Raw genomic sequence first — 13,048 nt, 5'->3', positions numbered from 1 at the left:
CTGAATTGTCACTGCATGGAATAAGGGCGCTTGGACCCCAGTGAAGATAAGCGTTACAGAAGATGGATGGATGGATGGTTTTTATATAGTGGGATTTACATCCCAGCCCTGTGATGTCACAAGGCTATTTTTTTAACCCCTTCCACAAAATTAGGAAAATTATTAGGTGAAAAAGATTTTTAAGCCATATCTCAACAATTTAGTACTATATTCTCAGTCTTTGCACATTTTCAGCTCTTATCTTCAAACATAATTTAGTTGGTTGCACTTTAAAGTACACTACTAAAGTACAATAGCGAGGTATTTCTACTGTACTTCTTTATTGTACTTCAGTCCTGCATGTTATGTTAAAGGTATAGCCAAAGGTATAGCACTGCTTTTAGAGCAAGTATCTTTATTCGTTGCCAGAACTGTCCTTCAAAACACTTCAGCTGTAGACAACGCCTCCCACATTAATTTGGTATTGGAGATTAACAATGACACAACACACAGAGGAAAACCAGTGGCTGTCAATTTGTTGTAATGAACCAAATGTCTACAACAAATACACCAAAAGCTATATTAACGGTGGATGTTTGATTGATGTGTGAAAATCACAATCAGATGTCTAAATTGTCCTTTCAATTAAGTTTGGGTGATATAGTGAGCTTTGTGGGAACGTTCTTCCCTGTTGCGCAAGCTAATAGGAACCTAAACAGCTCCTAAATATCGGTTTGGCATAGATACAGTATGTATTATTACATGGAAGTTGTGATTTTGTCCATGACAACATACAGTAATGTTCAGTGCCGTGAAAATGTATTGGCCCTCTTCTCAAAGTCCCCGCTTTAAATTTTAAGATGATCAAAAAAATGTAAATATCAGACAAATAAAGCCCATGTGAACTTAAAATGCTGTTTTTAAATGGTGATTTCATTTGTTAAAGGGGGGGGGGGAAAAACTAAAGTTACCTGGCCCTGTCTGAAAAAGTAACCACGCCTCTTGTTAAATCATGGATTAATTGTGGCTAACCACATTTTTTGGGTTAATTTTCACTGATCACGCCCAAACCTGATTACCTCCAGACCTGTTCAATCAAGAAATCACTTACAGAATCTGTCCCGACAAAATCAAGTCGGACAAAAGATCTAAAAAAGCTGCAACAAAATGACAAGATCCAAAGAAATTCCAGAACAGTCGAGAAATAAAGTAAAGTAGTCTGTCAGTCTGTAAAGGGTTGCAAAAGTCATTTTTAAAACTTTAGGATTCCAGCGAACCATAGGGAGAACCATTATCCTCACATGGAAAAAAAACATGGAACAGTGGTGAACCATTCCAGGAGTTGCTGGCCTACAAAGATTACCCCAAGAGATCAGCAACGACTCATCCTGGAGGTCACAAAGGAACTCAGGACAACATCTAGAGACCTGCAGGCCTTGCTAGCCTCAGTTAAAGTCAGTATCCATGACACAAGAATAAGAAAGAGACTGAGCAAAATTTGGGTGAAAACCACTGTTGACCAAAAAAACCAGAAAGGCTTGTCTTTGCAAAAAAATAAATTACAAAATTTGGTGCAACTGTAGCACAGGATTTGAGAAAAGAATGTCATGCCAAAATTGAAAAGTGATGTTCTTGAGCTGCTTAGCTCCTTCAGGACCTGGACAACTTGCTCTGATTGTTAAAGAGCAGAATTCATGGTTCCATCAAAGGAGAATTTTCAGCCATCAGTTTGTTACCTCAAGCTGAAGCGCACTTGGGTTCTGCAGCAGGATAATGATCCAAAAGACACTAGCAAGACAACTTCTGAAGGGGTTAAAAGAACAAAATGACAGTTTTGGAGTGGGCTACTCAAAGTCTAGACTTGAATCCGATTGAAATGCAGTAGCATGACCTTAAAAAAGCCCGTTCATGCTCAAAAACCCTCCATTTTTGCTGAATTCGAACATTTCTGAAAGGAAAAATAAGCCAAAATATCAACACAGAGATTCAAGACTCATTGCCAGTTATTGAAAACGCTTGATTTCCGTTGTTGCTGCTAAGGATGGCCCAACCAGTTATTAGGTTTAGGGGGCCATTCCTTTTTTTTTTTTTTTTTCATTTCACAGGGTTAGGAAACTTGGGATTTTTTTTTTTTTTTTTTAATAACTAAATATCACCATTTAAAAACAGCATTTTAAGTTCAACTGGGTTATATTCGTCTATTTACATTTGTTTGATGATCTTCAAGTGGGAAAACTATGCAAAACCTTAAGACTTTGCGAAGGGAGCCACTACTTTTTCACAGCACTGTACATTACAATAAATGTGCATGTACTGTACATGATACTAAAATGTACACATACAACTTGTCGTGATAGTAATCTACATCTGTGTTTCTGAAGCTAAACCTATTAGCAGTCCTTTGTGGTATGTTTTATGAAATATGTTGCTTGTAGTAGTATTATATTGCTCATGAAAAGAAAACAAAAATGTGCCAAACTTGTAATTAATCCGCCAGCAAAGATTCAGTTGACTGTTAATAATTGCCCAAAGTCAGCTGGGGCAAGCTCCAGTTTTCACGGCAAGTAGCATGCACAGGAGAACATGGAACACTGAAAAATGTTTTATGACTTTTAATACCTGTAGCCTTAGCACTATTTTCTTTTCTTTATAATCGTGATGCCTCAGGATGTGTAACACAATAAAAACTTTGCTGCTGTGACGTTCAAGTCAAATCATATTTTTGCCAGTAACTGTGCATTCCATGGAAAATATTCCTGGTCAGCAGTTGTAACTTGCAGAAGTTCGCAAACTCAAGCTTGCAAAATAAAACAAACCACACTAACATCCACACAGTAATGATTGCCAAAAATGTTTTTCCCCTCTGCCTCTCATAAGCCATTTACTTTTTTTTTTTTTTTCTTTCCCCCCCCCCCCCCCCCCCCCAACCTGTCCTGTTCAGCAGCTGCATGGCCTTGCAGAATGGTGGCTCTGTATGCCTTTGTGCTGGAACAGTTTTGCTGTGCAACAGAGGCGTTAGTAATACTCCCTCTGCTTATTTTCTAATCTGTGTTACATACTTAAGTCTGGCCATGGGAAAGCCCGAAAAAGAAGCAAGTGTGTGATTTCCTGTGCTCTCTCTCTTGGTCTAGGTGGAATCACGGGACACATTGAACAGCATTGCACTCAAGTTTGACACCACACCCAACGAGCTGGTTCAGCTCAACAAGCTGTTCTCCAGGGCAGTTGTGCCTGGTCAGGTGTGAACCGCCGTGTACGCCTCACCATTATCCTTAGCGCCATCCCTTTATGACTGTCCTAAATCAGCCATGTGACTACGGGCATACACTCACTTTCATGATAGAACAAAAATGACTAGAGACGCATAAAGCATGGTGAATCTGGATCCACAGATGCACCGCATTGCTTACCCACGTATGTGTGTGTTGCTAAAGTGTTTCAGCGAATCATTATCCACTACAAGTACGAGTCCTTTTCTTGGTGCTAGCCAATCAGAGGCAGAGTAGGGTGGGTTATATTTCCATAGATACAGTGGACACGATACTTTTTTTCCGAACTCGATACATTTTCATTATGGTAAGACCTGACGCACAGCTTTGGCTCCGTAAATGGACACACTTAGGGAAAGTTAACTGTTTATTAAGTTCACTAGGTAATGACCTAACTAGCTAGTGAGCTAAGGAAAAACAGCTCACTCTGGTTCACTCGATCATGGCGACATAGAGAGGTCACTAACTGACAGACCGCTGACGGGCCCAGAAGTAGTCCCATACGTACCCACACCATAGCCATAAAAGAGAGGTTATGCTTCAAGAAATATGGGGCGCCTCAACATATTACAGGCTTTACAGTAGTGATGAACCGTACCGAAACATGACATGTGAGTTAAGCCAACACCTTCAGCCAATTAAATCTGCATCTCAGGCCAAATTCACTGATTGCCTGCAGCCCACACAGAGATGAGGAGAAACACTGCAGGAAAGATAGAAAGAAACTCAGTGTGTAAGTTGAGTTAAAGACAGAGAAAGATCAGAAAATTACCGATAAAGGATGAAAACATTTGGAGCAAACTGTGCTTAAAATGGAACATTCAGTGTCATTTTTGTTTGTTCTTCTCAGTGGGAAGTTCCCACTGGGAGCACATGTTAAAAGTGCCATTATGAGCATTTATGAAACAAAACAAGATTTTGAAAATGCATAACCTCTAAAACGGTTTCGTATTTAAGATTTGTTAAATTAAAAGATGTACAATTGTTTGAGACTTCACAGTTGTGTCAACATGCCAAACAGAAAAGGGGAAACTCAAACTTTTCTTAAGTTAGGCACTTTATTTGAACACACATAACGTTCACTTTTTTTTTTTTGTCTTTGTGAAATGCAGCCCTACTTTTATTTAGAAAATGAGAGACCATTACACAGTTGTGCTCAAACTGTATCTTAGATAACCAGTATAGAATATGTAAGATTTGTACAATTCTTTATTATGCTCAGTGGCATTAAAAAAAAAAAGAAAAAACCTTCAACTATGCTACGGTTTATTGTAAAAGTTTGGGGGAAAATATATCGTTTGAAAAAAATTTGCAACCGTGACAGTCCTAAACACATAATATCTTGACAAAGAGCAAGAGCAATGGTTAACAAAAATATTGTACAAACAGTATAAAATATAGAGTAACAACTGTAATAAAAATCGGCTATATAGCTGGACCTTCGCGGTCCAGCTATATAGCAAGAACCATGATGTAGCGGAGGATTACTGTATCTGTATTCCATGATGATAAATTGCAGGGACTTAATGTTCTAGGGCTTGGAGTTATTGTTTCCATGACATGTGCAACCCGGGACTCACATAGTCTCAAGTGAAAATGAGCAGTGTGAATGGTTGTTTGTCTACATTTCAACTGGGACTGGCATTAAACAGCTTGAAGCCTCTTTTTCCATGAATTGTTCACTATTTCCCAAACTGCTGCTTATTGTAAAGTGTTGAATTGTTCACTATTTGCCAAACTGCTGCTTACTGTAAAGTGTGTTGAGTTCAATGCCAACATGAAGTGCTCGTATCTCAAGTCTGCGCTTGCAAGTCAAAGCAAAACATCAGTTAAACGATGGCTCGTATCTAAAAAAAAACAACAACTCATAACTATATACAATATATGTACATATATATATACACAGACACACACACACCACAGTGCTGTGAAAAAGTATTGGCCCCCTTCTCAAATTCTTAAACTTAAATGTTTAAGATCATGAAACAAAATATCAGACAATTATAACTCAAGTAAACTTAAATGTTGTTTTTAAATGGTGATTTCATTTATTAAGGGAAAAAAACTATTCAGTTACCTGGTTCTGTGTAAAAAAAAGTAATGGCCCCCTAAACCTAATAATATACACACACACACAAATAGGGAGAAATCTTTTTGCTTTGACTTGCAAGCGCAGACTTGAGATACGAGCACTTTAGGTTGGCATTGAACTCAACACACTTTACAGTAAGCAGCAGTTTGACAAATAGTGAACAATTCATCTAAAAAGAGGCTTCCAGCTGTTTAATGCCAATCGCAGTTGTAATCTCGACAAACAACCATTCACACTCCAATTAACACGGATGGACATTCTGATTCTGATGTTGTTCCTGCTCTATCCTTGGGCATGTACTTGTGGTGTTCATGCATGTCTGTGTAAAGGCAATGTCTGTGTAAACACAGACATGTATTGTGTTTACAGGTTTTGTATGTTCCTGATCCTGAGTACGTCTCCAGTGTTGGAAGCTCCCCTTCCCTCAGTCCCATCAGCCCTCTGTCCCCCACCTCCTCAGAAGCTGATTTAGAGAAGGTGACGGTATGTTGACCACACCTCTATTGCACAATACCCTGCATAATAAGTATTGGTCACCACTGAAAATTGTATAGATGAAACACTATAAAAAGGTTATATCACAAACTGATTATAGTGACCAAAATTATCAAGTTTATCAATATTCCAATATTGCTAAAATAGATCTAAATAAACCAAAAAAAGAGAGACAAATACACTGAAAGCATTGCAACAGGTTTTATTGTAAATACAAAAACATAAAATCAGCAACCCTATGTGTTTTTTGTCCATTAGTAATTGTAAAGGGCAGGAACCAAAATGAAATTTCATGCATGCAAGATCCCACAAAATTTACTTAAAATACCACAGAGAGAGAGATAATTTAATTAACAGAAAACATGCATTGGTGTACAATTGTGAGTGGGGATAAAGGAGATGAATCAAAAGATTTTACGTTATTGCAATCGTAAAATTAAAAAAAATAAAAAAGATTCAAATTCATCTAAAAAAAAAAATGCTGTCTGTAAATTATAACATATTACCATATAACTGACTTGTGTAGATTCATCCTTGAGCGTGTGTGCTGCCATCTCTCGGTAAGCAGGTTAACGCCCTATAAGTTGACAAGACAATGAACAAGGAATAATGCTCACCTGGAGGCACGTGATTACGCCGGAACTCAGAAGCAACACACAAACCTCCGTGTCTCCAGCATTCCCACAGTAAATTCACCAGTGGCACTGATCATAAATGTCAAAATTCAGAATGATATCATGTTCTCAGGGACATAAAAAGATAAGAGGTGCCTATAATTCCAAAGACAGATAAAACTATAAAATGGAGGTTGTGTTTTTCAAGGACAGGATGGGGTATGTGTATAATGTTCACCATTCATTGTTTGCAGAAAAAAATATTATTCGGTTGTCTTTGCATTCAGTGGAAGACTGAATATGTCCTCCTTTTGCTTTTACCTAGTTTTTAAAATATATATATATATATATATATTTTTTTTTTAAATTAAGCTGGTATTTTGATTTATAAAAGCCCTTTAAAAGTCTTTACACAAGCTTCTATGAATGTACTTTAAAAGCTTTGTGCATAGTTTTTTCACTGTTATGCCCCTTTTCGATGGCACGGTACCTACTCTCCACTTAGAACTTTCTAGGGATACTTTTCAGTTGGTAAACGCATCTACCACCATGTGGGTGATGTAAACCTGAGCTGGTTTCTGTGTGTGTCTAGTCTTTTGTCCGCCCTGTCATCTACTACCTCATATCCTATTAACGAAGCTGACAAGTAAGTGCGCAACCATAACGTTTCTTATAGGTGCTTTTGCTTAGTGTAGTCACTGTGTATAAGTATAGTTTACTACCATCTGTTGATCTGCAAGTGGCAAAACCTTTAAGTCAAGTAGGTGAAAAACCTGGGATATACTGTACGTGGCCAGAGAAGAATAAGACTCAAGTGAATCACATACCCAAACATACGAGGGTTTTGGTGAAGTCAGATGAAGGAAGTGTTTTTCTCTCAAGGTTTCTTCATTTTCATTTGAACAAATTGTAAACTTCCAAAACTTGTAGTAGTACAAATAATATTTGTCTTATTCCCAGTCAGCTGGTTTAAACTCATAAATGCATAGCCATTAACCTAATGTATTATTAATACGTCACAAAATGCTGAAATACTGCTTAAGTGAAGATGCACAAAGGCTGTTCATGCTTTTTTTTCAATTAATTCCTTATCTTTTATGCACAATGTAAATTTAAAAAATAAAAACGGTTGATTATATAAAAAAAGAAACTAATTAGGCATGTTATTCTGTGAAAGCTCTTATTTTCTCATTTGTATTCATAGTTGGTCTTTATTCATTAATTCATCTTCTGTACCGCTTATCCACACCAGGGTCGCGGACACGTTGGAGCCCATCCCAGCTGACTCTGGGCGAGAGGCGGGGCACATCCCGAACTGGTCGCCAGCCAATCGCAGGGCACATACAAACAAACAACCATTCGCACTCACATTTACACCTATGGGAAATTTAGAGTCTTCAATCAACCTACATGCATGTTTTTGGGACGTAGGAGGAAACCGGAGTACCCGGAGAAAACCCGCGCAGGCACAGGGAGAACATGCAAACACCACACAGGCGAGGCCAGATTTTAACCCTGGTCTTCAGAACTGTGTGTTAGATATGTTAACCAGTCATCCACCGTGCTGCCTCGTTCCTCTTTAACCAAGCAATAATAAAGTTTATCCAAATATCTGATTGCTTGATAGAATTTTCATTAGGATACTGGAGTATAAAAATATTTGTTAGCTGCAACCTACATTCAACTCCGTCGTAATATTGTCGTATTTTTATTGTTTAATAAAACCCTTGCTACAGGACCCTGTGCAATTAACCTGAAAAAGAATGCTCCTCAAAATTAAAGTTCCTCCTCAAATGAAGAAATGATTAGTAAAACTGCTGCTCAAAGAAAAAAATATATTTTGAGCCTTGTGTTACAGTTGACTTTGGGTCCTGGACTGTAAGACGTACATTTTCCTTTCCTTCAATATCAAATCACTTTTGGGGCACTTTATTAGCTATGAAACCTGCAGTGAGTCATCTCTTCAGGTAGTCTGCCAGCAACATCAGAATGAGCAAAGCTCGGCTGTCTCCCATGAAATACGCCTGTTTGCTGGTCATTATGTGCAGGGAGAATGTCTCTTTTTGCATCTTTGTAACAAAAATGGGCACTGCTATCTCCACCATCACTGTCTCCTCCACTGCTCCACTTGAGTTTTGACACTTTCCCAGTATGTGCGTTCCTCCGTTTGTATCTTGTGTGCTCTCAACTGTCTGTTAATTACTCAGTGGATTTGAAAAGGAAAATACAACCTGTTGAGATGCTACTTATCTATTTAGGTCATGCCTATAGCAGAACGGGAGCACATTCTGCCGCTCTCCATGTGTGTGGGGGGGGGGGCAGACTGAACAGCTGTGAATGCAGTGAAATTACACCTTTAAAAATGATGCCGTGTCAGATATTTAGACCAACTAAGAAACGGTAGAGCTTGCTCTCATATGAGCAGCAATTATTCCAAGCAAAGGAAGCGTGCTTGAAAAGGAAGCGTTTCCCCATCTGGTGGTTTGTGTGTTTTATTCGGTAGAAACATTCATGTGATTGCAGGAAGAAACTTAATAACCTCACTAGTTTCTGTTATTCCCCCTACATTTCAATCATAAGCCTTTTTGGGCCTTGCCATTTATAATGACTGTTGCTTTAAAATGTGCAGTACAGGTGCAACCAGAAAAAAATCATACAACGCAAATGAATTCAAGTGATCTGAAAAGTAATTTTCAGATTCCTTGTATTTAGTTGTCAGTGTAAAAATAGTCACATCTGACAACAGTGGTTTCAGAGATCCTATTTGATATTAAAATGCCTTGGATATGCTTGGATAATCCACGTGTGAATGCTAAGTGTTCCAGCACTACAAGTGTGAACACTTGTAGTCAGTGTTGTGCCGTTGAGTTGCCCGCGAGGACTTTCTCATGCACGAACAAACACGCATGCTCAATGTGGGTGTGTTCTTTGACGATTGTTCATCCTGCCATTTATTAAAGAGGAACGTCATCTTGCGCAAGAGAAACAAACAGATGGTTAGGCTTATGCCAAAAATCAGGAAAGTTCTGCTATTACAGTGCTGTACGGTTGGCTGGAAATTGCGGTATATATGTAGATATTTATGAATATATATATATATATATATATATATATATATATATATATATATGTATATGTGTATATATATATATATATATGTATATGTGTGTATATATATATATATATATACACACATATATATATATATATGTGTATATATATATGTATATGTGTGTATATATATATATACACACATATATATATATATGTGTGTATATATATATGGATGTATATATATGTATATGTGTATATATATATGTATGTATATGTGTATATATGTATGTATATGTCCAGAGTTATACATCTATACATGTTCTCCCAGTGCCTGCGTGGGTTTTCTCCGGGTACTCCGGTTTCGTCCCACATCCCAAAAATAGGCATGGTAGGTTGATTGAAGACTCTAAATTGCCCATTGGTGTGAATGTGAGTGCCAATGGTTGCCTGTTTATATGTGCCCTGCGATTGCCTGGCGACCAGTTCAGGGTGTACCCCGCTTCTTGCCCGAAGGTAGCTGGGATAGGCTCCAGCACGCCCGCGACCCTGGTGAGGGTAAGCGGTACGGAAAATGGATGGATGGATATGAAAAAACATTTTTTTTAAAAACATGTTCTTGTGCTCACAAAACACACTTTTGTGTTCAATATTTCCAGTTACAACTCTGTAATTCTTGCACAAATCTGACGCCATATGTCACAGTCTGAGTTGCACTGTCTGTGTGAGTCAGTAGCTGCAGGCTTTTTGTCAAATGCACCAGGAGACAATGAGGGGGAGTTGTGTGGGTTAGTGTCAGTGGAACAGTAGACAGTTGCTCAGGGCTATGACTCTCCAGATCTCTTCACCTCTGGCTCTTGACGCTCTCCTCTCCTGGTCCAAATCCCCCTTGACGAGAACTCCCACACACTCCTTTCAGTCCTCCTTTTCTGTTTTGTTCTTTTTCATCACTCCGAGCACTCTCTCATTTTCTCGATCTTAACCTCTCACTATTGCTCTTCAAAAGTCAGCCTTTTGCTGTGTCTGATTTGTTACCTCTGCCGAGGACGTTATGTTTTTATCGTTATTTGATATCACTGCCAAGTGTAAATGTTTCAGCCGAAATTGAAATGTTTCAGCCGAAAATAGCCCAAGTGCATTTTCAGTTTCATACCAAAATAATTTTTTCACCGAAATTTAAAGCTACCGTCACATGCATGATATGTCACATTGAACACTGGAGGCCGTTGCACGTGAGTGTGTACTGTATACTGAGTACTGTATCCATCCATCCATTTTCTGTACCGCTTATCCTCACTAGGGTCACAGGTGTGCTGGAGACTATCCCAGCTCAAAATTATTCACTAGCATTTTAGACAAAATTGAAAACATCAATGACCCCTAGGGGGCATTCAAGGATTGGCCGCTCACATAATTTTAAGTCAAATCAACATTACAACATGACAGAAATAAAGGGTGCTAACTTACTGTAATTCAATTACTTTATTTTACAATTAAATTACTTTAATAAATACTGTTAATGACATGCTTACTCCAACCTTCTCAGTGTCCCTGCTGTATGGACGGGTGTTGTCCAGAGTGTGTGTCCGTTTGGCTTTTCTAACCCCTTCCCCACCTCCCCCCCCCGCTGCGTTGCTTGAACGCGGCATGTTCCTGCTTGTGTACATTTTTCAGGTGCCTGATCAAATTTGTTGTTGAAGCATTTCGATGACTTCCCCACGACGTACTTCAGTTGTGCACAGACTGCAAATAACTTGCGTGTTGTTTGTCTGAGACACCGCAAAATATTCCCACACCGACGACGTGTTTTTTCACCGACAATATTGAAAAATATTTTCTTGGTCGTCAGATAGTTACAGTACTGTGCCACAAGACATGTGACAAGGCTAAAAATAAATTAGCTTTTGGATTCATACTTGACGGCGACGCGGAGTTAAATGTCTTTTGCGGAGCTGATCGATGCAGTCATTGATCGGATCGAATTATGACATAAAAGCCGATCAACATAAAATGTTAATTATCGGCCGATACCGATCACACCGATCAGATCGGCGTAAAGTCTAATTTCTATAAATTAGCAGCTCTGCAGTCATAGCCATAAATGCAATTTTACTAATAATTGGTAATTGGTTTGGTTTTATAATTATTAATTGGCAGGTTGGATTTATATTTTTTGTAATTGTCTGGAAAGCACTTACAAATAAAGTTGATTGATCATTTCTTCCGGCATTTCGGTTTTCGGTCTTGGGTTCCTCAGTTTTGGTTTTAGGTTTCAGTCAAGAATTTTCAATTTGGTGCATCATAAGAAATGCACAATAGTGGGATTATTATTGTAAGCGCATGTTAATTCATCATTCTGTCATTGCATAAAAACGATTACTGTAAAACTTTTTGGAGGCCTGGTGAATTCTTAACAAGGATGTCTGGATATCGAAATGTATGTTCTCCTGGCATTTTGGTTTACCATCGGATTTTGCCCCATCCCAGAATAAAAATGTAGTCTTCTCCTATCCTGTATCTGGAACCTGGCAATCTTCATAGCAGCTTGCAGCTCTCTTGGGAGTCATTGAAGTCCAGATCTGTCCATCCATAGATAGTATTTCTCTGTTATCATCCTCTTCTCCTTCTACCTGGAATAGTGGATAGGATAATGTGGGCAAGGTTGTCTGTTCTCGTGATAAGATGCCTACTAGTTTTTAGTGGGATTTCATTTACATGGCTTGGATCATTTTCTGCACTCAATAAACATTTAGGAACTAAAGACATTAATTGTTGAATCTTTGTAGTTTGTGTTTCCGGTTCTTGCATGATGTACAACTTGAGTTGCTCAGCAGTTCGCGTTCTCATTGTTGTATTTTGTGCGTCGTAATGCACCACACATTTTCAATATGAGACAGGTCTGGACTGCTGGCAGGCCAGTCTAGTACTAACGCTCTTTTGCTATGAAGCCACACTGTTGTAAGAATGAATGTGGCACCCCCATGCCATCTTAAATGCTGGCTTTTTAACTTTGCGCTGATAACAACACAGATGGTCCTCTTCCTCTTTGGTCCGGAGGGCACGACATCCATTATTTCCCAAACAATTTGTAATGTGGACTCGTCAGACTGCTGTAGGGTACATTCACACACGGTGATGGTTGCGGGTCATCATTGCGCCGTACCCGTCTCACCTCACCCAGCCAGTCTCCCCAATTTTAATGCACGACACCACACACACCACCACACACGGTCACGGTACAGGGATAATGGTTGCCAGTCGGGGACCTGGTAGCCATAGTAATGGGGTGGATGATGGGTATTGACATTTCTATTGGCTTGACTGTCACTCTCTGTTTTTTCGCAGTATTCTTATGTAACAGTTGTTTAGTCGTTCAGTTCCATCCTCCAAAATGGTGCTCAGACTGTTGTCATTGGGAGACAGGCCTCAGTCACTGTCTCCCTGTGGCACAGACAATGTATGGAAACAAGAAAAAGCGCGAGTGTACTTGCAGTTCCAACCCAACAGACACACCAAATGTGACAGATTGCAGAATTACAGTTCCATGT

At 39.0% G+C, this 13,048-nt stretch overlaps 1 protein-coding gene across 1 annotated transcript in view; it reads left to right on the top strand.

The window, feature by feature from the left end:
* Positions 1 to 13,048, top strand: part of oxr1a (oxidation resistance 1a) — a 184,781-nt gene that overhangs the window by 137,765 nt on the left and 33,968 nt on the right. The window contains 2 exon segments of the mRNA XM_061673745.1: positions 3,111 to 3,218; positions 5,710 to 5,823. Of these exon segments, the coding sequence (XP_061529729.1) occupies positions 3,111 to 3,218; positions 5,710 to 5,823 (222 nt within the window).

The sequence above is a fragment of the Phycodurus eques genome, chromosome 4 (genome assembly GCF_024500275.1).
Source record: "Phycodurus eques isolate BA_2022a chromosome 4, UOR_Pequ_1.1, whole genome shotgun sequence".
Taxonomy (NCBI): domain Eukaryota; kingdom Metazoa; phylum Chordata; class Actinopteri; order Syngnathiformes; family Syngnathidae; genus Phycodurus; species Phycodurus eques.
This window is presented reverse-complemented; position numbering and strand designations above follow the sequence as displayed.